At 56.5% G+C, this 27,601-nt stretch overlaps 1 protein-coding gene across 1 annotated transcript in view; it reads right to left on the reverse strand.

Moving 5' to 3' along the window:
• SEMA4F (ssemaphorin 4F) overlaps positions 1–25,570 on the reverse strand; it is a 160,398-nt gene extending 134,828 nt beyond the window's left edge. The window contains exon 1 of the mRNA XM_086964482.1: positions 25,114–25,570. Coding sequence (XP_086820608.1) covers positions 25,114–25,243 — 130 coding nt within the window. The 5' untranslated portion in view covers positions 25,244–25,570. The remainder of the gene's footprint in view (positions 1–25,113) is intronic.
• Between the last annotated feature and the right edge of the window lie 2,031 nt (positions 25,571–27,601).

The following is a 27,601-nucleotide window of genomic DNA, read 5'->3' on the forward strand; positions in this document are numbered from 1 at the left end:
CCACACTAGCATTCTCAAGCCCATTCCAGTGAGTGCGAAATAGCAAGGTACTGAGTGCGAGATAGCGAGGCACTGAGTGCGAGATAGCGAGGCACTGAGTGCGAGATAGCGAGGCACTGAGTGCGGGATAGCGAGGCACTGAGTGCGGGATAGCGAGGCACTGAGTGCGAGATAGCGAGGCACTGAGTGCGAGATAGCGAGGCACTGAGTGCGAGATAGCGAGGCACTGAGTGCGAGATAGCGAGGCACTGAGTGCGAGATAGCGAGGCACTGAGTGCGAGATAGCGAGGCACTGAGTGCGAGATAGCGAGGCACTGAGTGCGAGATAGCGAGGCACTGAGTGCGAGAGAACGAGGTCGTGAGTGCGAGATAGCGAGGCACTGAGTGCGAGAGAACGAGGCCGTGAGTGCGAGAGAACAAGGCCGTGAGTGCGAGAGAACAAGGCCGTGAGTGCGAGAGAACAAGGCCGTGAGTGCGAGAGAACAAGGCCGTGAGTGCGAGAGAACAAGGCCGTGAGTGAGAGAGAACAAGGCCGTGAGTGAGAGAGAACAAGGCCGTGAGTGCGAGAGAACAAGGCCGTGAGTGCGAGAGAACAAGGCCGTGAGTGCGAGAGAACAAGGCCGTGAGTGCGAGAGAACAAGGCCGTGAGTGCGAGAGAACAAGGCCGTGAGTGCGAGAGAACAAGGCCGTGAGTGCGAGAGAACAAGGCCGTGAGTGAGAGAGAACAAGGCCGTGAGTGAGAGAGAACAAGGCCGTGAGTGAGAGAGAACAAGGCCGTGAGTGAGAGAGAACAAGGCCGTGAGTGAGAGAGAACAAGGCCGTGAGTGAGAGAGAACAAGGCCGTGAGTGAGAGAGAACAAGGCCGTGAGTGAGAGAGAACAAGGCCGTGAGTGCGTGGTGATGGATGAAAGAGGCATGAGGTGAAATCAAGACTACGCAGCCTTGGTATGCGATACAACCCAATCTTTGATCGTGCTGGCCAAGGGCGTCTGAGGGCATTTTTGGACCCTTATTCTTTTACAAATTTAATACTTATCAGAACGCGAGACCTCAATCGAACTGCCAGAAAAAAGCACACAAATACATTTTGAGCCCTCCACTGCCCAAAGGAGCTGCGTCCATGCCCAGGACTGACTGGCCTTTGTGCTGCAGGATTTCAGAGGTTAGAACACCAGAAGCTGCACCGTCCAGCAGAGGGCACTGTGATGAATCTGCCCAGCCTGGCCCCAACAGGCCTCCCAGGGGTAGACTGTGGACTCCGAAGGTCATGCGGTCAACTATAGGTCACTCCAAAAAGATCCAGCAATGCTCCCAGCGGCCCGAGTCATGGCCAGCGGTGGATTGGCTAGGGTGGTCATTTGCCCCCACCAACTGGGCACTACTGCCACCTGCAGGAGGAACCCTCCAACTTTGAGACTCAGACTCCTGGAATGAGAGCACCGCCAAACGGAGGATTTGACATACTTCGAGGCACCTACCTCTACAGCAGGGCCAAAAGAGTGACACCCCAACCACCTTCGACCCCACACCAAGAAACCCGCCTTCATAAGATGCTCAGTCCCTGCACACATGCCACAGTTACACTGCCAGGGGCAGTAGGAATGACCCCGTTGCATGGGTGACCTCACCGCTGTCCAGTGCAGTGCTGTCTGTAACGACATGCAGGTACCCCAAGAGGAGGAATCTAAAAGGCAGGTCCCAAAGTCGTTTTTTAATTTTTTAGTTTTCACCAAGGTACGCCCTTCTGTTTCTTATGTCCATGGCGACTATTCTTCTCACTTGATCCACAACAAAGCCTTCATGTGCCCTGGAGTTCTAATCCCGCCTCCTCGCACGGGACCTGGACTTCTAATCCCGCCTCCTCGCACGGGACCTGGACTTCTAATCCCGCCTCCTCGCACGGGACCTGGAGTTCTAATCCCGCCTCCTCACATGTTCCCTGGAGTTCTCTTCCCGCCTCCTCACATGTTCCCTGGAGTTCTCTTCCCGCCTCCTCACATGTGCCCTGAAGTTCTCTTCCTTCCTCTGGATGTGTGCTCTCGAGTTCTCTTCCCACCCCCTCACATGTTCCCTAGAGTTCTCTTCCCGCCTCCTTACGTGTGCCCCAGATTTCTCTTCCTGCCTCCTCACATGTTCTCTAGAGTTCTCTTCACGGCTCCTCACATGTTCCCTAGATTTCTCTTCCCGCCTCCTCACATGTGAGGGGGCAGGAAGAGAACTCTGAGGCACACGTCAGGAGGCGGGAAGAGAACTCCAAGGCACATGTGAGGAGGCGGGAAGAGAACTCCAGGGCACATGTGAGGAGGCAGGATTAGAACTCCAGGGCACATGTGAGGAGGCAGGAATAGAACTCCAGGGCGCCCTGGAGTTCTCTTTCTGCCTCCTCACACGTGCCGCAGAGTTCTCTTCCCGCCCCTTACATGTTCCCTGGAGTTCTCTTCCCGCTTCCTCACATGTTTCCTAGAGTGCTCTTCCTGCCTCCTCACATGTTCCCTAGAGTGCTCTTCCTGCCTACTCACATGTTCCCTGGAGTTCTCTTCCTGCCTCCTCACAGGTTCCCTGGAGTTCTCTTCCCGCCTCCTCACATGTGCCCTGGAGTTCTCTTCCCGCCTCCTCACATGTGCCCTGGAGTTCTCTTCCCGCCTCCTTACGTGTGCCCTGGAGTTCACTTCCCGCCTCCTCACGCGTGCCCTGGAGTTCTCTTCCCGCCTCCTTACACGTGCCCTGGAGTTCTCTTCCCGCCTCCTCACACGTGCCCTGGAGTTCTCTTCCCGCCTCCTCACACATGCCCTGGAGTTCTCTTCCTGCCTCCTCACATGGGCCCAACAAGTGCCACATTTTGTAGGTCTCGCCTACGCAGCACACATGCGTTGCATAGGAGAGAGACCTTTAGTCATTGGCACAGCTTTGGGGGCAAAAATGTGCACGCGTTGCAATGCTAGCAATGGCAACGTGTGCACGTCTGGCGATTCCCTAGCGGAGCATGCAGCACCATATGGTGGTGCCATATGGTCACAATCATTGCGCCTTGCTGCACAATCCCGCAAGGAAATTGCGCAGGCCACCACCCTTTCCGGGCCCCCCTCTGAGACCCAGAGACCTGAGAGCAGGCAAGTGGCAGCTCAGCGCCACTCCAACTACCGTTTAATCCTGTCTGATTTGTGACGTTATTTAAAAAAAAAATAATAATTCGAGGACAGTGTTTTTTTACCATTTTAGTCAGATGCTGCAAACAATCATCCAAGGAGATTGATATTACCCATTCAATTTACTGGAGAAACTCATCCAACCGAGAATCCAAATGATTAGATGATCATTGGAAAATAGGTTCAGTTGAGCTTCCCCTCCCAAACATTTGGCAGGCCTGAACTAACTGCAGTTAGATGCAACTCAAGTCACTTTCAGTTTTTTTTGCCGTAAGTAAAGGGCAAGTAGGTTCACAAGCCTTCGTTTAATGAACCTCCACTTCAATAGTCAATAAATTCATCCCCCCAGTCTGCAGAGTCCGCACAACAAAAACGGGCTCTGGTAGAAGATCTATAATAACTGGCTCCTTATTGGTGGGCACACGTATATCATATTTCAACCTCCACAGCGGAGTGACGAAGTGTCAGAATAGAAGTTTTATTACAAACTTGCTTAATTGGTGGAGAGATTGTCTGGCCCACCTTACCCGAAGACGCTGACACTGAAAGGCGTGGCCCAACCTCTTCCTGGCGATGACGGCCCGCTGTTGGCCAAGTTTACACCCGGGCGCGTGGAAGTATGGCTACATTTACGCTCCTCCTCCTGGCAGCAAGGCAGTCTGGGATCTGTAGCCCGGACCCCTGCGAACAGCAATTATAGCGTCCAAGTAGATATGGCACTGCATTTAGAATGGATGCAACCTTATGAAGGCATGACGAGAACACAGACAGGTTTGGAAAAGAAGAGGTGCTTTCAATAGAAGCAAGTGGACCACCTTAGATTTATCGAGAGTGTGAAATGAATTTGAGAATGTAAAGTAAATTAGGTATCTAGTACAATTCAATTGTATTTATCTGAATAAGGTCTATGTACAGTCCCTTCTCCTAGAGGAAATCCTCCGGTTTTATGGTGTAAGCATGCCAGACTGATATGGCTTAATGGCTAGAACAGCCGACCTTGAAGCGGAGGAAATATGATCAAGTCTGGCGGGTGGCTCAAGCATTCTGTGATTCTGGGGAAATCTCTCCCCGTGCCTCAAAATATCACAATGAATGTGTGTTTGTAAGGCAACTGGTACTCATGTAAAGCGCTCTGATAACATGGGGTCGATTACGCGCTATATAAAAATGCAACAAAAAAACAGAACAACTCATTTTGAAACTGCTTGCCACTCTCTTCTGAAATGTCTAGTGTACTCCCCAGAACACTAAGATAATCATCTCAATCCTGCTTTAATGCAAAATGTTAATCTTCTTAACCCACTCAAACATTTCATCGAAAAAAATACCCCCTTCATGAGAAGTAATCAGGGTCCCAGCCAGGGTGCAGCTGTGTGACACACAGAACATTACAAATAGTCGACGATGCCCTTCGGATCGTAGGCCCAGGTTTCGCATGCCTAATGACCCTTCCAGACTTCTCAGTAGTATTTGATAAAATGGCCATGCGTGTGACCCTTGTAAAAATATTCTATATGAGAAAGAATCTGAGCCGCACTGTCCAGAGTGTCTCATAATATCATCACCGATTTGCAGTGTCCCCATTCAGTCATGAAATCACTGGTGTGAATTTCAACTTCACAACCTTCGAGTCTCCAAAATCACGTTGCTTTTTTATTTGTTAAACCTAATATTTAGTTACACATGAATAACATGGGAAAGGGAAACAATTTCAACGCGTGCTCCTCCGCAGAATCAAACCGATGAACCTGTAGTAGATTCAAAAGTAAAAATCCATTCATTTGTACGGTTCAGGATTCAGTACAGAAATGACCTTCTAGCTGAGATTCTACATGTACACCCAGACCCCTTAAAAGCAACCCTCCCTGTCAAAGCTGGGAGAGGATGTGGTCGGACGGCCAGAGCTGCCGACTTTGGTGCTGGAAACCAGGGTTCGAGCCTCGGGGTTGACTCCACCTCCTGTGATTCTGGGCAAATCACTTCACCCCCCCGTGCCTGAATGTATAAGTAACCGGTGCTCATGTAAAGCGCTCCAATACCTTCGGGTCGAGTTTGCGCTATATAAAAATGCCCCCCCCCCCCAAAAAAAGCTAGGACAGCTACCATTATGAGAAAGTTTCGACCAATACTGTTGTCACTGATGCGGCTACCCCATTGAAGCATTAATCTTATGTAAATATGGTTGCATCACATACAAAACTATTTCTGGCACCCCACAACTACATTGTGCAAAACCGGACCATTGCAAGGAGGCAACACCCTTAGAAGATGAGACAACTTGCTTCTACAAACACCAAGATTCAAGAAGACAAAAAACACAATCACTGTTGACCAATCCCTCTGTCATCAACTTCTCAAAAGAAGCATTGGCATAGCCAATAGGTCTCGCCTTTGGGACCTTATAAGTGTTGAGCCAGACAACAGTTGATGATGTTGCACCAAGGATATTGAGCTGGATGACTAAAGACTTATAAGGTCCCAAAGACGAGACCTATTGGCTATGCCAATGCTGGGTTTAAATGTGAACGCTGCCGCCTCCTCCCCCTGTAAACAGAGAGGGTTTCCATGGGCAGGCTGAAGCCCCTTACCCTCAGGGGGGCAGCCCCGGGGTTGGAGGGGGGCAGCCCCTTACCCTCAGGGGGGCAGCCCCAGGGGTGGAGGGGGGCAACACAGCAAAGGGTTCAGCGCTTAAACATCCAACATCTGAACATGTCAGGAGTTAAACATTTGCAGATGAGCAGCAAACACGGGTGAAGAGGCAGAAAAGTGCCAAGAAGCCAAGGCTTTTCGAGGTGCCTGCGCTGACGCCAAGGGCGCTTGGCGGATTGGACACATTCTGCAGCCTCGGCAGTGTCCGTGCCAGTCCTGGGCAGCACTGCCCGTGCCAGCCCTGGGCACTGGATACTTTCTGAGGGCTACTGCAGGCGCCAGGCTCAGAACTGAGACATTATCTGTCGGGAAACTATCTGCAGCTGCTGCAAAAACCAGGTGTGGGGGGGCGGTCTCAAGCCTCGGGTAGGGGGGGGGGGGCGGTCTCAGCCTCAGGTAGGGGAAGGGGCGGGTCTCAGCCTCAGGTAGGGGAAGGGGCGGGTCTCAGCCTCAGGTAGGGGAAGGGGCGGGTCTCAGCCTCAGGTAGGGGAAGGGGCGGGTCTCAGCCTCAGGTAGGGGAAGGGGCGGGTCTCAGCCTCAGGTAGGGGAAGGGGCGGGTCTCAGCCTCAGGTAGGGGAAGGGGCGGGTCTCAGCCTCAGGTAGGGGAAGGGGCGGGTCTCAGCCTCAGGTAGGGGAAGGGGCGGGTCTCAGCCTCAGGTAGGGGAAGGGGCGGGTCTCAGCCTCAGGTAGGGGAAGGGGCGGGTCTCAGCCTCAGGTAGGGGAAGGGGCGGGTCTCAGCCTCAGGTAGGGGAAGGGGCGGGTCTCAGCCTCAGGTAGGGGAAGGGGCGGGTCTCAGCCTCAGGTAGGGGGGGGCGGGTCTCAGCCTCAGGTAGGGGGGGGAGGGTCTCAGCCTCAGGTAGGGGGGGGAGGGTCTCAGCCTCAGGTAGGGGGGAGGGTCTCAGCCTCAGGTAGGGGGGAGGGTCTCAGCCTCAGGTAGGGGGGAGGGTCTCAGCCTCAGGTAGGGGGGGGCGGGTCTCAGCCTCAGGTAGGGGGGGGCGGGTCTCAGCCTCAGGTAGGGGGGGGCGGGTCTCAGCCTCAGGTAGGGGGGGGCGGGTCTCAGCCTCAGGTAGGGGGGGGCGGGTCTCAGCCTCAGGTAGGGGGGGGCGGGTCTCAGCCTCAGGTAGGGGGGGGCGGGTCTCAGCCTCAGGTAGGGGGGGGCGGGTCTCAGCCTCAGGTAGGGGGGGGCGGGTCTCAGCCTCAGGTAGGGGGGAGGGTCTCAGCCTCAGGTAGGGGGGAGGGTCTCAGCCTCAGGTAGGGGGGAGGGTCTCAGCCTCAGGTAGGGGGGAGGGTCTCAGCCTCAGGTAGGGGGGAGGGTCTCAGCCTCAGGTAGGGGGGAGGGTCTCAGCCTCAGGTAGGGGGGAGGGTCTCAGCCTCAGGTAGGGGGGAGGGTCTCAGCCTCGGGTAGGGGGGAGGGTCTCAGCCTCGGGTAGGGGGGAGGGTCTCAGCCTCGGGTAGGGGGGAGGGTCTCAGCCTCGGGTAGGGGGGAGGGTCTCAGCCTCGGGTAGGGGGGAGGGTCTCAGCCTCGGGTAGGGGGGAGGGTCTCAGCCTCGGGTAGGGGGGAGGGTCTCAGCCTCGGGTAGGGGGGAGGGTCTCAGCCTCGGGTAGGGGGGGGGGTCTCAGCCTCGGGTAGGGGGGGGGGGGTCTCAGCCTCGGGTAGGGGGGGGGGGTCTCAGCCTCGGGTAGGGGGGGGGTCTCAGCCTCGGGTAGGGGGGGGGTCTCAGCCTCGGGTAGGGGGGGGGTCTCAGCCTCGGGTAGGGGGCGTTGTATGGGCTTCAGGCAGCAGTGGGTGGCAGCGCGCCTCTGTTGGTGGTCAGGATTTCAGGCGGCTCCAAGGGAGATGAGGGGTGTGCAGGCGGGGCAGAACGGTTGAGGGTATGATGGGTGTTGGGCATAGAGGATAAGGGTCTGGCAGGTGGGGGCAAGAGGACTGTCTATGGGGTTATGGTTATAGAGTTAAAGTTTAGGGTACGTGGTATAGGGGTAAAAAACCACGTTCAAACCCGGGGTACCACTTCAACAGCCACGGCCAGAACTGAAGGAGGTCAAGGGTCAGCCAGAGAACCAGGTCCATACCTGCCAATTTACAAATGAATGTCAGCCACCGTGTGAGGGGGGGCCTTGGAGGGGGCGGGGCATCATGCCGAGAGCTACCTAAGAAGCACTCTGTCCTTCACCAAGCCCCTCTACCTCTCGCAGACAATTCAAATCATAGGGTCACTGAGGCGGTCGACCATGCCTGGGGCTGTTTTTACACCTCTTAATGGACATCGGCTACTTACAGTCTCCGACAATGAGCCCCCCTGCGTGTGGGAGGCCACAGTCCGAGGGTGTTCAGCCGGCCCCTGGTACAAACTCCATCTCAGCGCACAAGACCCATAATCTGGGATCTGAGATACAGGGTGACCCAAAGCGGGTCATCGGAGTCTACCTTTCATGGGACAGAACCGAACCCAGAAGTCTTTCTCTGGAAGGAGTACCCCAAAGCAGGTGAACATGCTGTGGCCTGGACGCACGCCCAGGTGTGAGCCACGTCCGACCACCACAGATGGAAATCCCTTTCCATAGGGCGTTAACGCCAGTATTATCTTTGGCGACGAGCCAACTCCCTGGCAGACCCCCAGGTCAGACACTGGGACAGCAACAGACGTCAAACTTTTAGCATAAGTTGGCAGTGCCACCCGTGTGTGGTGTGCACAACACCACAGTTCAGATTAACCGGGTAGCCTGGTCAACGATGGCGACACTCGGACCCCAGAGTCCCAACCCACTCCTGAGAACACCTTGGCTCGCCTCCCTGGCCAGGTGAATCTGACAGATGCCACGCCTCGGTGACGCACTGCGACTGGGTCCTTGAATAGGATGATCTTGATGGCGCGTGCCAACACCTCACACAGGGCTGGGCACATCTTACAACTAGCTGGCAATGTTGTGGATTATGGAGAACAATAGATTTATTCAAGTTGAAATAGAAAGGGACTAACCTGAATTCCGCTTTAGGTGGCAAATAATGTAATCTGGCAAACCCTACCTTCTAATTTTTAAAATAATTTGAGTAAAGTTTATCCCCGCTCTGGCTTGCAGCCTTGCTGGGGCATCTAGCTCCCCTCTGGAGTTGGCTCAAAAGGCACGGTTCACCTCTGGTTTCCACTGCCCAGTTCATGCAGCAGGCCCAGGCTTGTTTACAGTTTTGCCTTATGGAGCAATTTCGTGTAGCGGAGCGAACAGCTATAGGGCGTGTTAGACCTGTCAGCCCTAGGGTGGTCTTTCCCTATTTTTTTCGCCCTTGCCTCATTTTTTTCCACCTTCTTTTTGTTGGCCTTAGGTCTCCGGGCACCTTCCCATCGCTAATCAATGCTAAGGTGCAGGTGCTCTCTTCCCGCAACATGTCTGCCACTGGCCCCTGCTACTGCAGCGTGGTCTTTTTAGACGCACTCTAGTAGCCAGGAGCTGGCTGGAACCCCTAAACATTGTTGCATTACCAGCCTACCTTCCCTGCCTATAGCTAGAGTGAGGAAGCTCCTGGAACCTTCCGGAATAGGGGAGTGGTCACCAACTGCCATCTCAGTGGTCACCTGACCTGGGACTATAAAAGAAAAGGGAGGGAAACTTTCTGGCAATTGGGGCATCGCTGACCTGGGGACCCAACGCAGGAGACTTAGGCAGTAGGGCCTAGTCAGGAACATATACCACTCTGGGTGACAGGGTTTAGGCGCTGCCCACCAAGCTGTGTGAGGAACACTGAACTAGCCCACTGATCTGGCCCGGCTGGAGGGGAACCCAGGGACCTCCTGAAGTAACCTGCTGAGGAAACTTGTCAAGCCTTCAACTCAACCCCCCCCCCCTTCAAGAAACCAAGAATCTACTTCAACCAAAGGGCGCCAGAACCAACAAACGCCAAGAAGAAACTCCCCTGCGCTAATCAGGACTACTGGGGATCAGCCAGGTACTGTGCTGTGCCAATTCTGTCCCCTCTGTCTGCCCCTGTGGCCTTAGCGCTGCCCTAGAACTGCGAGACCTCCAAAGCGCTGCATAATTGCCCCCAATGCGCTATCAACGTCGAGCGTCTCCCTGCCTGACATTGCGCTGTGTCCTAGAAGCGCTATCGTGGAGACTGACCCTGCATTGAGCCCGGAAGCGCTGCTGTCTCTGAGAGCCCCCGCCGAGGCACTGCAGCAGAACTCACCGTCAGCGAAGTGCCGCCATCATTCCCAGGGCCTCTGGGGGGACCGGGGCTCCACCGTCGTGACCTAGGCGCTGCTTCTCAAGTGGCCCAGGTGCTGTGTGCCTGCGCGTCGCCCCCCGGTACCTCAGGAAGGCCGCGCTAGGCCTTGCAAGGCTGACGCCGCCCACACCGCCACCACGTGACGGGGGCGCGTGGCCGCGTCATAGGCCGCGCCCCCGCCTTCCGCTGAGATTGGCCGCCGGGCCGCGCCTCTGACATCCTGGCCTCGGATTGGCCTGTTGTGGAGAAAAGCTCCGGTCCGTCCACAGCTAATCACAGAGGGGGCCAGGAGGAGCGACAGACCCCTTTCACTTGCTTGCACCCTCGGGGCCGACGAAACACTCTGCGCGGGGGCCCGGCTGCGCCCCGCTACTGGCTCCGCAGTGCGAGACCCACGGGGGGGGGGGGCTCCAGAAGGTGCACAAGCCCCCCACCCCCAGCCAGCTGTACCGCCGCAAGAGCCCTGAAGGGGCCGAAGACCAAGGTACCCCTGGGGAGGAGGGCGGAAGGCCGAAGGAGGCCCCTAGTTCGCCCCTCCCCTGGGGAAAGCTGTAGTTGGGCCCTGTTGGCCCCATTTAACTCGAAGAAGGCCTCCTTAAGCGGAAGAGAAGGGGGAGGGGGGGGGGGGGGACAGTACCCGCAGGCCTGCCAGGCCTCTTAACTGGGCCAGGATATTAGTTAGGCCCTATTGAACTGCCTACAGAGACCCCTTCTTATCAGAAAGGCCATGGGGGAAATATAGAATGTTTTAGTGGCCCCAAGGAAAAGCTTTATATGCCTAAGCCAAGTTTTATATGCCTAAGCCACGTTTTATATGCATAAGCCAAGTTTTATATGCTTAATGAGAAGCACATTTTTACCTGATGCCCTTTGCCTAATGAAATGTTGCCTTTGCCTAATGAAATGTTGCCTGATTTTGAATGACATGTTTTAATCCGGTCTAATGCGGTGGTTCCTGAACGCCTACAGGTATATGATGAAACGTTTTACTCTCATTGAATGACCCGCTGATTCCTGCAGCCAGGAGATATTTATTGCTGAGTAATGCAGCATTTCTCCTTCTAATGAAATGAGTTATTGCTACTGTGATTTTTTATTACCATGACTCTGCTCTAGATAAAAGCTAATTGATTTGAATAAAAACTTACTGGTGTGGTCTCAGCCTTTGCGTGCATTTATTGTCTTAGTGGATGTGTGTGCTGTGTAGTCACTTAACACCTGAGCTTTCGGGTGCCTACCTGCTCGAGCCAAGCTACCCCCGGGGAACTGGTGACCCCAGTTCCTACAGGGCGAGACCCTTGCAGACGTCATTCATGGAGGGTAGGGTCTAAAGTTGACCTGCTAGAAGGCGAGACCCTCGAAGAGGTCATTCATAGAGGGTCGGATTTAGCATCGAACTGCAGTACTGCTATCGGGCAATAACCCGATCATTCATTGAGGTTCGGCTCCAGCATCCAACTGCAGTACTGCAATAGGAAGAGACCCTCTAAAACATGATAAGCTTAGCTGCTCGCCCACTCTATCAGAAATAGAGCATTAGTATTAACTACTATTGCCTCTGTATACCAATCTGGGTCTCACTGGACTAGAGAGCCAGTTTCCTACAACATCAAACTGCTATAGGGCAAAACCCTCAAAGACGTCATCCGTGGAGGGTCGGCTGCAACATCCAACTGCGGTGCTGCTATAGGGCAAGACCCTCAAAGACGGCATCTGTGGAGGGTCGGCTGCAACATCCAACTGCGGTGCTGCTATAGGGTGAGACCCTTTAAAAAAATCATCATTCAAGGTCGTCTTTAACATCTGTTGGACAGTGCCTATTTTGACATGGTGAATCCCCACTTTTTGCCGGATGTGAATTCGAACTGTAAGTTCACTGGGTCCCTGCTAACCAGCTCCCTAGTGCCACATCTCTTTGCCAAAACTGTACCACAGTTTGTATAACTTCAGTAATCCCTGCAAGTCCCTAGTAAATGGTACCCCTGGTACCTACGGCATTGGTACTGAAGAGTCCACTAGGGTAGCAGTACACATTGTGCCACCCTAGGGACCCCTCACCAAGGCTATGCACTCAGCAATTGCAGGCTGCGTGTCTTGGTGCAGACAACTCCAAGGGTCAACATGGCACACCGCCCAGTGCAATGCCCCCATACACTGCATGCCACCCCCTACTGCAAGCCCTATAGCCCTTTTTATTAATTTATTTTTATTTTAGCGATTTGTAAAGCGCCTAGTGACCCGAGGGCATCCCCGCGCTATAATCTTGAAGGCGAACCGGAGGGCAAAAAAAGGGGGGATTTTTATTTAGGAAACAATATCGTTTTCAATTTCTTCCTGAACAACAGGTGATTGGATTCCAGTCGGAGGGTACGGGGGAGAGTGTTCCATCTCGTGGATGCATTAATCGAGAAGCGGCGGCCACCCGTACGTGTCTTCTTATGTCTAGGGACATTGGCCAGATTCTCATTCTCCGAGCGTAGGGACCTGGAGACTTTGTAAGGAGTAACCAGGTCTCTTAAGATGTTTGGGCCGGAACCGTTAAGCAGCTTATGTGCAGTGCAGAGGGTCTTGAAATCGACCCTTTGGCGGATTGGAAGCCAGTGAAGATCCTGGATTGCTGGCCTGGCTGATGCTCTGGAGGGGAGATTCCAGAGTAGCCGGGCGGCTGCGTTCTGCGTTCGCTGGAGTTTGGACAGGGTAGATTCTGGTGCTCCGAGGTATATCATGTTACAATAGTCCAGCCTTGCGAGCACCAGGCCATGTACTAGGAGTTTCCTGGATAGGGGCGGGAGAAGTGGGAGGATCTTCCGGATGGAGCGCATTAGGCCAAAGCAGGTCCCTGCTGTCTTGGTAGCTTGAGTCTTCATCGACAGCTCGGGCTCTAGCCATACTCCTAGGGTTTTAATTTCCTGTTTCGGGGTGGGGATTTCCCCGAAAACGGCTGGCCAGACCGAAGGAGGGATGGTGGACCACTGCTTGCCCAGAAGCATGACCTCGGTCTTTGACCCGTTTAATTTGAGTGCTGACTCACAGATCCAAGTGTGGATATTTTTAAGGCAGTTTTGGAGATTGTCCGGGTGTTTGTCCAATTGGGAAAGTGAGACGACTAGTTGGGTGTCGTCTGCGTAGCTTACTATTTTAATCCCGAAGGGGGTGACCACATCTTCAAGGGGGGCCATGTAGGCATTAAATAAAGTTGGGCTTAATGAGGACCCCTGGGGGACCCCGCTCGTGAGGGGGAGGGTGGCAGAGTGGAATTTGCCATCCCACACCTGGAACGAGCGCCCTGAGAGGAAAGACTCTATCCACTTGAGCGCTGAACTTGCAATCCCTGCAGCAGCTAGCCGATGAAGAAGGACACGATGGTTGACTGTGTCGAAGGCTGCGCTTAAGTCCAGGAGGATCACTGCCACTGATCCTCCTGAATCCAGGATGCATCTCGCCTCCTCGATGACGGCGAGGAGGGCGGAGTCCGTGCCATGACCTGGACGGAAACCCGTCTGGGACTGCCGTAAGATGTTGTTGGCTTCTAAGTATCGTGACAATTGGCCATTGACCAATTTCTCGGCCACCTTGCTGATACAGGGGAGGAGAGAAATAGGTCTGTAGTTCGCCATGTCGGCTGGGTCAAGCTGGGGTTTCTTTAGGAGTGCCTTAACAATTGCACTTTTCCAGCTGGGGGGAACCGAGCCTTGGGAGAGTGATGTGTTTATGAGCTCCGTAATTGTGGGCACTACGACTGGGGCTACAGTTTTGAGGAATCTGATCGGGGCGGGATCTAACGGGGATCCGCTTTTCATTTTGGTTAAAGTGGATTCTACCTCGTCTCTTGTTACTGCTTTAAAGAAGGTGAGCTGGGGAAGCAAGCTGTTTCCTGAGTAGTTAGTGGAAACCTCAGCGTTCGTGTTGTTGGGTAGGCTAAGAGGGGGCAGTGATGTTAAGATGCGATCGATTTTAGCCCTGCCCTAAGGCAGGGTGCCCTAAGGCAGGGTGCACCATATCCCATGTGTGGACATATCTGCATGAGCCGATATGACTCTACAATATCCATTCTTGGATATTGTAAGTGCACAGGGAAGCCACAGAGAGTACACAAGCCGGATACTCGTCACTGTCGGTTTCCTACCTCCAGGATGGCTTCGCTGTACTCCAAGATGTTTGGTACCAAAAACCTCATCTTAATAAATCCTCACTGAAGCCAGCACTGGATGTAGTAATAAATGTCAACTACGTACAAAACAGCATTAAGAAAAAGATAAACCAATAGGTTTTTTTTAAAAATAAACCCTCCCACCAACCTAGATGGTGGCACGCTTCATCGTAGGGCCCTAGGTGTGCTACGACGCCCGATTACAGTAAAGCGAGATTGCTTTTTTAGGTGGCAAATTGTGAGCTAGACGTGAATTGAAAACAATCTCCAGAGAACCCCTCCCAAATAGACGTCCAGTACAGACAGGATGCACTGCAGGTCTGGTGTACTGCACGGTACATACAGGGTGCACTGCAGCCCTGGTGTACTGCAAGGTACAGACAGGGTGCACTGCAGCCCTGGTGTACTGCAAGGTACAGACAGGATGCACTGCAGGTCTGGTGTACTGCACGGTACATACAGGGTGCACTGCAGCCCTGGTGTACTGCAAGGTACAGACAGGGTGCACTGCAGCCCTGGTGTACTGCAAGGTACAGACAGGATGCACTGCAGGTCTGGTGTACTGCACGGTACAAACAGGGTGCACTGCAGCCCTGGTGCACTGTCCAGTACAGACAAGATGCACTGCAGCCCTGGTGTACTGCACGGTACAGACACCGTGTAGTGCAGCCCTGGTGTACTGCACGGTACATACAGGGTGCACTGCAGCCCTGGTGTACTGCAAGGTACAGACAGGGTGCACTGCAGCCCTGGTGTACTGCACGGTACAGACAGGGTGCACTGCAGCCCTGGTGCACTGTCCAGTACAGACAAGATGCACTGCAGCCCTGGTGCACTGTCCAGTACAGACAAGAGGCACTGCAGCCCTGGTGTACTGCACGGTACAGGCAGGGTGCACTGCAGCCCTGGTGTACTGCACGGTACAGACAGGGTGCACTGCAGCCCTGGTGTACTGCACGGTACAGACAGGGTGCACTGCAGCCCTGGTGTACTGCACGGTACAGACAGGGTGCACTGCAGCCCTGGTGTACTGCACGGTACAGCTTTACATTTATGATCAAATGTCACCTGATCGCGCACTCTTTGGCCTGGTGGCCTGCACTGCACCGACACACTGCACCGCACCGACACACTGCACCGCACCAACACACTGCACCGCACCAACACACTGCACTGCCTGGTGCAGACTGGGTGCGTGGGGGTGTTTTCAACATTGGACCCCAGCAGCAGCTCACTATATTACTGCGAATAATCTCGGCGAGATTAAAAATCTCGGTTAATCTCAGTTTTGATTTAAAAAGAACATTTTTATGGATGTTTCATGGTGTTGAAAAACAAACACTGATTATCTGTAATAAACCCACGCATCATTCACTCGTATTAAAAAACACATTAAAGGAAATTGGTATTGAAAACTATCAGGGTCACCAGGGCAGGACTGTGGGGCACAGAGCAGGTCTCAGGGGCCCTGTAAGTGCAAGGGTGCGTTTTGCGCTAAGAAAATGGAGCTTGATGCAGGGCTACATGCCTTGAGCAGTTCTGCGTAATCTCATGCAACTTTACCAAAACAAACGACTGTCAATTATGACCTGAGTAATGCCCCCCAAACGCCATGTATCTACATAGAGAGAGCGCTGCCCCTCTCCAGCACAGAGAGAATAAAGCCTACCTTTCGAGTCACAGATTGAAAGCAATGCAGCCTTGGGGTCACCGAGTGAAGGGGGGGGGGGCTCCTCTCATCAGAGTGAAAGCAGTGTACCCTTCTACGTCACAGCTAAAGCATAGGCCTGGAGAGCGACGTCGCCCTCCGTGGACTTCTTTCATTTATAAACAATCAAAATGCTGCCCCACCCGCACACCCAGACGACCCCCCCCTCACCCCCACATAAATGCATCTCTTTTCATTTCACAAGGGTCAGGCTCAGAACCGCTCCGCGTCACCTTCCTTGGAAGCTCCAAGAGGTTTGCTTAAATACATTTCTAGCCACATAATGTAAGACCCCTTAGACTCACAAAACGAAAATAATTTATCCCTCTTTACGTCATAGGGCAAAAGCAATGCACTTCTATATACATCAGAGTGAAGGCAATGTACCCCTGAGAGACGGGAAATAATGAAGGCCTGCACATCACAGGGTGAATTTTCTATGCACGTGCACCAGAAGCACATTTTCTACGCGTGCGCACTGGGATCGCCTTGTCAATGCGCGCGCACCGGGGCAGTGTATTCCAAACAAGTGAGCAACTCCAGAGTCAGGCAGGGGCACCTCCCTCACACCGCTCCAACACTGGGCGTTCACAGTCCAAACACAAACTGCATCCAGGGGCTGAGGAACCAACATGCTGGGCACCCAACCCAACCAGTCACCACACACACTTCAACGCCATCTGCGGCTTTCCACACGTTACCAAGTTCACAGAATCTCAGTCGGACAGACTGTCTGTGGGGCGCTCTGCGTGCATTGACAATTCTCAGCCGCCTACAAAATCAGGAAACAACTGAAAACCGTGAGCCCAACAAGCCCTCTGCACTGAGCATAAATCACCCGCTCCCCTGTTTCTGCTCAATGTGATACTCCCTAAAATGTGCCGAGTTCCGGACCCCCCTCTGCTTTCTAAGCAACCCAGTCTCAGACAGACGGTGAAAACGTGCAGACAGCGCCGGGGATCCCAGACACCTTGGCCGTCCCACCGAGGACACACTTCTTAATGCGCCACAAGAGAGGAGCCAGCGAACACCACCAGGACAGCCAGTGCCGTGCATCTGCCTTTCTGCATTCGATCCATGAAGGTTTCAGGCAGATTGGCTTAGTGGTGTGAAGAGTTACAGTGTTTATTTCGAGAGTGAAACTGAATCGTGTTAAGAGCGTGCTCTGCTCGGGGAGAGAGACAGAAGAAAGAGGAAACTGTTGTCATTATGCTACCTCCCTGTCTCCTTTTCCGACGGCCCGTCCCCTTTAGATAAAAAAAGTCCTTCACGGCAGCCGTGAAGCGGACGACCCAGTCCGGACGGGCCGTCCAAAAGGGAGACAGGGCGGTAAGTAAAAAGCATCCTTTTTAATGGGAAGCCAGCGTTTAGCATAAACGCTGACGTGACTCAATGAAAATGATGGACGGGGCTTTAAGTCCCCTTCTGTAATCTCCTGATCACATTAGCTTTCGCAGAGCGAGTAGCGCATGTGCGCAGAAACGCTAGGCGAGACCTAAAAAGGCTTCATTTGTGCTTTCCTAACAGCTGATATATTTGGAAATATTTTTACAATTCATTTAATAAACAATTAAAAGCTTATTGTGAAAGAGCTCACTTCTGTCTCAGGGTGAAGGGGGGCTAGGGCCTCCTCGCAGGGGTCTGCAGGGACAGGTATGACTTAGGCTGACAGCCCCCATTAAAGGGCCCTTCAGGGGTCTCACCTAAGAATAAGCTGCAGTTTGTCAGAAGTCATAGCCTGACCTCTGACCTTGAAGTGCAGCAAATGTGCCAGCCTCTGCACCAGAACATGCCAAGCACAGCACTCACCATGACACGCCATGCACAGCCCTCTAAGCAGGAGACGCCATGCACAGCCCTCTCACCAGGACACGCCATACACCGCACTCACCAGGACACGCCAAGCACAGCACTCACCAGGACACGCAAAGCACAGCACTCTCACCATGACAAGCCAAGCATAGCACTCTCACCATGCCACACACAGCACTCACCATGCCATGCAGAGCACCCACCATGCTACACCATGCACAGTACCAAGTACACCGCTCACATCAGGACATGCTGAGCACAGCACTCCAACCATGATGCGCCGTGCACAACACTCTGCGCTCACTCCAAGCACAGCATTTTTCACTAGGACACGCCGAGCACAGCACACTCTCCACCAGGACACGCCGACCACAGCACACACTCTCCACCAGAGCACACCAAGCACAGCACACACTCTCCACCAGAGCACACCAAGCACAGCACACACTCTCCACCAGAGCACACCAAGCACAGCACACTCTCCACCAGAGCACGCCAAGCACAGCACACTCTCCACCAGAGCACACCAAGCACAGCACACACTCTCCACCAGAGCACACCAAGCACAGCACACACTCTCCACCAGAGCACACCAAGCACAGCACACACTCTCCACCAGAGCACACACTCTCCACCAGAGCACACCAAGCACAGCACACACTCTCCACCAGAGCACACCAAGCACAGCACACTCTCCACCAGAGCACACCAAGCACAGCACACTCTCCACTAGGGCACGCCAAGCACAGCACTCACCAGGACACGCCAAGCACAGCACTCACCAGGACACGCCAAGCACAGCACTCTCACCATGCCACACACAGCACTCACCAGGACACGCCAAGCACAGCACTCACCAGGACACGCCAAGCACAGCACTCCGACCATGATGCGCTGTGCACAACACTCTGTGCTCACTTCAAGCACAGCATTTTTCACTAGGACACGCCGAGCACAGCACACTCTCCACCAGGGCACACCAAGCACAGCACACACTCTCCGCCAGAGCACACCAAGCACAGCACACACTCTCCACCAGGGCACGCCGAGCACAGCACACTCTCCACCAGGACACGCCGAGCACAGCACACACTCTCCACCAGGGCACGCCGAGCACAGCACACTCTCCACCAGGGCACGCCGAGCACAGCACACACTCTCCACCAGGGCACGCCGAGCACAGCACACTCTCCACCAGGGCACGCCGAGCACAGCACACTCTCCACCAGGGCACGCCGAGCACAGCACACTCTCCACCAGGGCACGCCGAGCACAGCACACTCTCCACCAGAGCACACCAAGCACAGCACACTCTCCACCAGAGCACACCAAGCACAGCACACTCTCCACCAGGGCACGCCGAGCACAGCACACTCTCCACCAGAGCACACCAAGCACAGCACACTCTCCACCAGAGCACACCAAACACAGCACACTCTCCACCAGGGCACGCCAAGCACAGCACACTCTCCACCAGAGCACACCAAGCACAGCACACTCTCCACCAGAGCACACCAAACACAGCACACTCTCCACCAGGGCACGCCGAGCACAGCACACTCTCCACCAGGGCACGCCAAACACAGCACACTCTCCACCAGGGCACGCCAAGCACAGCACACACTCTCCACCAGAGCACACCAAGCACAGCACACACTCTCCACCAGAGCACACACTCTCCACCAGAGCACACCAAGCACAGCACACACTCTCCACCAGAGCACACCAAGCACAGCACACTCTCCACCAGAGCACACCAAGCACAGCACACTCTCCACTAGGGCACGCCAAGCACAGCACTCACCAGGACACGCCAAGCACAGCACTCACCAGGACACGCCAAGCACAGCACTCACCAGGACACGCCAAGCACAGCACTCCGACCATGATGCGCTGTGCACAACACTCTGTGCTCACTTCAAGCACAGCATTTTTCACTAGGACAGACCGAGCACAGCACACTCTCCACCAGGGCACACCAAGCACAGCACACACTCTCCACCAGAGCACACCAAGCACAGCACACACTCTCCACCAGAGCACACCAAGCACAGCACACACTCTCCACCAGAGCACACCATGCACAGCACACACTCTCCACCAGAGCACACCAAGCACAGCACACACTCTCCACCAGAGCACACCAAGCACAGCACACACTCTCCACCAGAGCACACCAAGCACAGCACACACTCTCCACCAGAGCACACCAAGCACAGCACACACTCTCCACCAGAGCACGCCAAGCACAGCACACACTCTCCACCAGAGCACGCCAAGCACAGCACACACTCTCCACCAGGGCACGCCAAGCACAGCACACTCTCCACCAGGGCACGCCAAGCACAGCACACTCTCCACCAGAGCACGCCAAGCACAGCACACACTCTCCACCAGAGCACGCCAAGCACAGCACACACTCTCCACCAGAGCACGCCAAGCACAGCACACACTCTCCACCAGAGCACGCCAAGCACAGCACACACTCTCCACCAGAGCACGCCAAGCACAGCACACACTCTCCACCAGAGCACGCCAAGCACAGCACACACTCTCCACCAGAGCACACCAAGCGCAGCACACACTCTCCACCAGAGCACACCAAGCGCAGCACACACTCTCCACCAGAGCACACCAAGCGCAGCACACACTCTCCACCAGAGCACACCAAGCGCAGCACACACTCTCCACCAGAGCACACCAAGCGCAGCACACACTCTCCACCAGAGCACACCAAGCACAGCACACACTCTCCACCAGAGCACAGCACACACTCTCCACCAGAGCACACCAAGCACAGCACACACTCTCCACCAGGGCACGCCGAGCACAGCACACTCTCCACCGGGGCACGCCAAGCACAGCACACACTCTCCACCAGAGCACACCAAGCACAGCACACACTCTCCACCAGAGCACACCAAGCACAGCACACACTCTCCACCAGAGCACACCGAGCACAGCACACTCTCCACCAGGGCACGCCGAGCACAGCACACTCTCCACCAGAGCACACCAAGCACAGCACACTCTCCACCAGGGCACGCCGAGCACAGCACACTCTCCACCAGAGCACACCAAGCACAGCACACTCTCCACCAGAGCACACCAAACACAGCACACTCTCCACCAGGGCACGCCAAGCACAGCACACTCTCCACCAGAGCACACCAAGCACAGCACACTCTCCACCAGAGCACACCAAACACAGCACACTCTCCACCAGGGCACGCCGAGCACAGCACACTCTCCACCAGGGCACGCCAAACACAGCACACTCTCCACCAGGGCACGCCAAGCACAGCACACTCTCCACCAGAGCACACCAAGCACAGCACACACTCTCCACCAGAGCACACCAAGCACAGCACACACTCTCCACCAGAGCACACCAAGCACAGCACACACTCTCCGCCAGAGCACACCAAGCACAGCACACACTCTCCACCAGGGCACGCCGAGCACAGCACACTCTCCACCAGGACACGCCGAGCACAGCACACACTCTCCACCAGGGCACGCCGAGCACAGCACACTCTCCACCAGGGCACGCCGAGCACAGCACACACTCTCCACCAGGGCACGCCGAGCACAGCACACTCTCGACCAGGGCACGCCGAGCACAGCACACACTCTCCACCAGAGCACGCCAAGCACAGCACACTCTCCACCAGAGCACACCAAACACAGCACACTCTCCACCAGGGCACGCCGAGCACAGCACACTCTCCACCAGGGCACGCCGAGCACAGCACACTCTCCACCAGGGCACGCCAAACACAGCACACTCTCCACCAGGGCACGCCAAGCACAGCACACTCTCCACCAGAGCACACCAAGCACAGCACACACTCTCCACCAGAGCACACCAAGCACAGCACACACTCTCCACCAGAGCACACCAAGCACAGCACACACTCTCCGCCAGAGCACACCAAGCACAGCACACACTCTCCACCAGGGCACGCCGAGCACAGCACACTCTCCACCAGGACACGCCGAGCACAGCACACACTCTCCACCAGGGCACGCCGAGCACAGCACACTCTCCACCAGGGCACGCCGAGCACAGCACACTCTCCACCAGGGCACGCCGAGCACAGCACACTCTCCACCAGGGCACGCCGAGCACAGCACACTCTCCACCAGGGCACGCCGAGCACAGCACACTCTCCACCAGGGCACGCCGAGCACAGCACACTCTCCACCAGGGCACGCCAAACACAGCACACTCTCCACCAGGGCACGCCAAGCACAGCACACTCTCCACCAGAGCACACCAAACACAGCACACTCTCCACCAGGGCACGCCAAGCACAGCACACTCTCCACCAGGGCACACCAAGCACAGCACACTCTCCACCAGGGCACGCCAAACACAGCACACTCTCCACCAGGGCACGCCAAGCACAGCACACACTCTCCACCAGAGCACACCAAGCACAGCACACACTCTCCACCAGAGCACACACTCTCCACCAGAGCACACCAAGCACAGCACACACTCTCCACCAGAGCACACCAAGCACAGCACACTCTCCACCAGAGCACACCAAGCACAGCACACTCTCCACTAGGGCACGCCAAGCACAGCACTCACCAGGACACGCCAAGCACAGCACTCACCAGGACACGCCAAGCACAGCACTCACCAGGACACGCCAAGCACAGCACTCCGACCATGATGCGCTGTGCACAACACTCTGTGCTCACTTCAAGCACAGCATTTTTCACTAGGACAGACCGAGCACAGCACACTCTCCACCAGGGCACACCAAGCACAGCACACACTCTCCACCAGAGCACACCAAGCACAGCACACACTCTCCACCAGAGCACACCAAGCACAGCACACACTCTCCACCAGAGCACACCATGCACAGCACACACTCTCCACCAGAGCACACCAAGCACAGCACACACTCTCCACCAGAGCACACCAAGCACAGCACACACTCTCCACCAGAGCACACCAAGCACAGCACACACTCTCCACCAGAGCACACCAAGCACAGCACACACTCTCCACCAGAGCACGCCAAGCACAGCACACACTCTCCACCAGAGCACGCCAAGCACAGCACACACTCTCCACCAGGGCACGCCAAGCACAGCACACTCTCCACCAGGGCACGCCAAGCACAGCACACTCTCCACCAGAGCACGCCAAGCACAGCACACACTCTCCACCAGAGCACGCCAAGCACAGCACACACTCTCCACCAGAGCACGCCAAGCACAGCACACACTCTCCACCAGAGCACGCCAAGCACAGCACACACTCTCCACCAGAGCACGCCAAGCACAGCACACACTCTCCACCAGAGCACGCCAAGCACAGCACACACTCTCCACCAGAGCACACCAAGCGCAGCACACACTCTCCACCAGAGCACACCAAGCGCAGCACACACTCTCCACCAGAGCACACCAAGCGCAGCACACACTCTCCACCAGAGCACACCAAGCGCAGCACACACTCTCCACCAGAGCACACCAAGCGCAGCACACACTCTCCACCAGAGCACACCAAGCACAGCACACACTCTCCACCAGAGCACAGCACACACTCTCCACCAGAGCACACCAAGCACAGCACACACTCTCCACCAGGGCACGCCGAGCACAGCACACTCTCCACCGGGGCACGCCAAGCACAGCACACACTCTCCACCAGAGCACACCAAGCACAGCACACACTCTCCACCAGAGCACACCAAGCACAGCACACACTCTCCACCAGAGCACACCGAGCACAGCACACTCTCCACCAGGGCACGCCGAGCACAGCACACTCTCCACCAGAGCACACCAAGCACAGCACACTCTCCACCAGGGCACGCCGAGCACAGCACACTCTCCACCAGAGCACACCAAGCACAGCACACTCTCCACCAGAGCACACCAAACACAGCACACTCTCCACCAGGGCACGCCAAGCACAGCACACTCTCCACCAGAGCACACCAAGCACAGCACACTCTCCACCAGAGCACACCAAACACAGCACACTCTCCACCAGGGCACGCCGAGCACAGCACACTCTCCACCAGGGCACGCCAAACACAGCACACTCTCCACCAGGGCACGCCAAGCACAGCACACTCTCCACCAGAGCACACCAAGCACAGCACACACTCTCCACCAGAGCACACCAAGCACAGCACACACTCTCCACCAGAGCACACCAAGCACAGCACACACTCTCCGCCAGAGCACACCAAGCACAGCACACACTCTCCACCAGGGCACGCCGAGCACAGCACACTCTCCACCAGGACACGCCGAGCACAGCACACACTCTCCACCAGGGCACGCCGAGCACAGCACACTCTCCACCAGGGCACGCCGAGCACAGCACACACTCTCCACCAGGGCACGCCGAGCACAGCACACTCTCGACCAGGGCACGCCGAGCACAGCACACACTCTCCACCAGAGCACGCCAAGCACAGCACACTCTCCACCAGAGCACACCAAACACAGCACACTCTCCACCAGGGCACGCCGAGCACAGCACACTCTCCACCAGGGCACGCCGAGCACAGCACACTCTCCACCAGGGCACGCCAAACACAGCACACTCTCCACCAGGGCACGCCAAGCACAGCACACTCTCCACCAGAGCACACCAAGCACAGCACACACTCTCCACCAGAGCACACCAAGCACAGCACACACTCTCCACCAGAGCACACCAAGCACAGCACACACTCTCCGCCAGAGCACACCAAGCACAGCACACACTCTCCACCAGGGCACGCCGAGCACAGCACACTCTCCACCAGGACACGCCGAGCACAGCACACACTCTCCACCAGGGCACGCCGAGCACAGCACACTCTCCACCAGGGCACGCCGAGCACAGCACACTCTCCACCAGGGCACGCCGAGCACAGCACACTCTCCACCAGGGCACGCCGAGCACAGCACACTCTCCACCAGGGCACGCCGAGCACAGCACACTCTCCACCAGGGCACGCCGAGCACAGCACACTCTCCACCAGGGCACGCCAAACACAGCACACTCTCCACCAGGGCACGCCAAGCACAGCACACTCTCCACCAGAGCACACCAAACACAGCACACTCTCCACCAGGGCACGCCAAGCACAGCACACTCTCCACCAGGGCACACCAAGCACAGCACACTCTCCACCAGGGCACACCAAGCACAGCACACACTCTCCACCAGAGCACACCAAGCACAGCACACACTCTCCACCAGGGATTCATAGCACGGTGCTTGGCACGGACAGCTAACGGGGCCTGGCATCTTTGACGGGAGGGTGCCCGGCATGGAGTCACTCAGGGGCAGGGAGTGCACGGCGCATGTACCACTGAGAGGGGGGTGGGGGGGGGGCATTGCAAGGTTCAAGTGAGGGGGGGTGCACAGTTCTTGGCACAGTCAGCACGGAGCTCTTACCTCGGGGCGTTGGCACGGTGCGGGGCACAAGGCTCTTGAAGACGGCGGTGCCAGGGGGCACGCAGGAGGCCAGCAGGAACAGTATCCAGACCCCCGGGGGGAGGGTGCGACCCCCGGGGCCGGTCCACATCCTCAGAGTGGGGGGTGAGACTCCTGGAGTGCAGCAGGTGTGCCTGGGGTGATGGTGGAGCCGGGCCTTTATGGGAGGTTAACGCCCGCTCAGCAGCCGCCGCAGCCCATGGCCCGCTCCCTCCTCCGGACCAGCAGTCTCCCCCTGTCGGTCTCCAGCCGTCTCTTGTGTTAGCAGTCTCTCCCTAAATCCAGCACTCTGTCCATGTACCCAGCAGTCTCTCCTGTCTCCAGCAGCAGTCTGTCTGTCCTCAGCAGTCCCTCCTGGTCTCCAGCAGTCTGTCTGTCTGTCCTCAGCAGTCCCTCCTGGTCTCCAGCAGTCTTTCCATCTGTCTGTCTTCTGCAGTCTGTTTGTCTGTCTGTCCTCAGCAGTCTCCACCTGTCTGTCCTCAGCAGTCCCTCAGCAGCAGTCTCTTGCTCACGTGGCCCGGGGTCTCGTGGATCATTCTGGCGGGGCCCGGAGCGCTCAGCAGCGGTCTCTCCCGGACCTGCAGTCTTAGCAGGAGGGGTCTCTCCTGCCCTTGGTTGTGGTCTCTCCCCCCGGGTGTCTCTTCTTTGGGGTCAGAGCAGGAGGTGTCTTTCTGTCTCTCCCTCCAGGTGTGCCCAGCAGTCTCCTAATGCCCCAGGCTGATGTCTCTCCCTTTGGCTCCAGGTGTGTCTCTCCCCCGGATCAGAGCAGGAGGGGTGTCTCTGCAGGTCACTCTCCCCCCCTCCAGGTCTCTTTCTGGCTCCAGGTGTGTCTCTCCGGGTCTCTCTCTCCGGGTCTCTCTCTCGCTCCTCCTCGTGCCGTCGCCGCCGTCTCTCCGCTCTGCTGCGGGATGCTCATCTGCGGAGGCCCCGCCCCCCCCCCCCGGCCGCGCCCCTCCCCGCTTGGCCCCGCCCCCGGACGCTGCGCCGCACCTGCGGCGCGACGCTTTGTGACGTCACAACGGCCTCCGAGGCCGAGCGGGCGGGAGCTCTGACGTCACAGAGTGATGTCACAGTGCATCCCCTCCAGCTCTCTCCCGGAGTAGGTCAGTTTGATGTGACGTCACAATGGGACTCGAACTTTACCGCGGTGACGTCACGCGCGGCCGGCAGCCCCACAGTCCTGAGCACGCAACACGTCGTATGGCCCTATGACGTCACAGCGCCACGCCCCTTGCGACAGCACGCATTGTTCGGGGCGTGGCCTCACGCAGGTGCGGTCACCTCAAGGAGCCGAGGAGGCGGCGCTTCCGGCGCGCACCGGATGTTGGGTTTGTGTGTCATATCCTGAGGCGCACAGAGGGCCCCGCCTGCACCAATCAGGAGCCAGAGACAAGTGTGTGGTTACAATAACACCCGGGAGGGGGCCCCAGCACTCCCACTGATGAACCAGGGGCCCCTCACCTGTGCTCATCATGAACCGTAGACACAGGGGCCACCTGCACCAATCAGGAGCCAGAGACGGGTCTGTGGCTATCACAACACCCGGGAGGGGCCCCTCACCTGTGGCCCCCCAGCACTAACAGGGACCCCTCACCTGTGCATCAGGAGCCACAAGGAGAGGGCCCCCAACACTGCCACTGATGAACCAGGGCCCCTCACCTGTGCACATCAGGAGCCACAGGGGCCCCTCACCTGTGCATCAGGAGCCACAAGCAGAGGGCCCCCAACACTGCCACTGATGAACCAGGGCCCCTCACCTGTGCACATCAGGAGCCACAGGGGCCCCTCACCTGTACATCAGGAGCCACAAGCAGAGGGCCCCCAACACTGCCACTGATGAACCAGGGCCCCTCACCTGTCTTCATCATGAACCATAGGCACAGGGGCCCGCCTGCACCAATCAAGAGCCAGAGATGGGTCTGTGGCTATCACAACACCCGGGAGGGGCCCCTCACCTGTGCACAGCAGGAGCCACAGGGGCCCCCAGCACTAACAGACACCCCTCGCCTGTGCATCAGGAGCCACAAGAAGAGGGCCCCCAACACTGCCACTGATGAACCAGGGCCCCTCACCTGTGCACATCAAGAGCCACAGGGGCCCCTCACCTGTACATCAGGAGCCACAAGCAGAGGGCCCCCAACACTGCCACTGATGAACCAGGGCCCCCTCACCTGTGTTCATCATGAACCATAGACACAGGGGCCCGCCTGCACCAGGAGCCAGAGACGGGTCTGTGGCTATCACAACACCCAGGAGGGGCCCCTCACCTGTGCACAGCAGGAGCCACAGGGGCCCCCAGCACTAACAGAGACCCCAACACTGTCACTGATGAACCAGGGCCCCTTACCTGTGTTCATCATGAACCAAAGACACAGTGGCCCGCCTGCACCAATCAGGAGCCAGAGATGGGTCTGTGGCTATCACAACACCCGGGAGGGGCCCCTCACCT

Source organism: Lissotriton vulgaris, chromosome 3_2 (genome assembly GCF_964263255.1).
Source record: "Lissotriton vulgaris chromosome 3_2, aLisVul1.2, whole genome shotgun sequence".
Taxonomy (NCBI): domain Eukaryota; kingdom Metazoa; phylum Chordata; class Amphibia; order Caudata; family Salamandridae; genus Lissotriton; species Lissotriton vulgaris.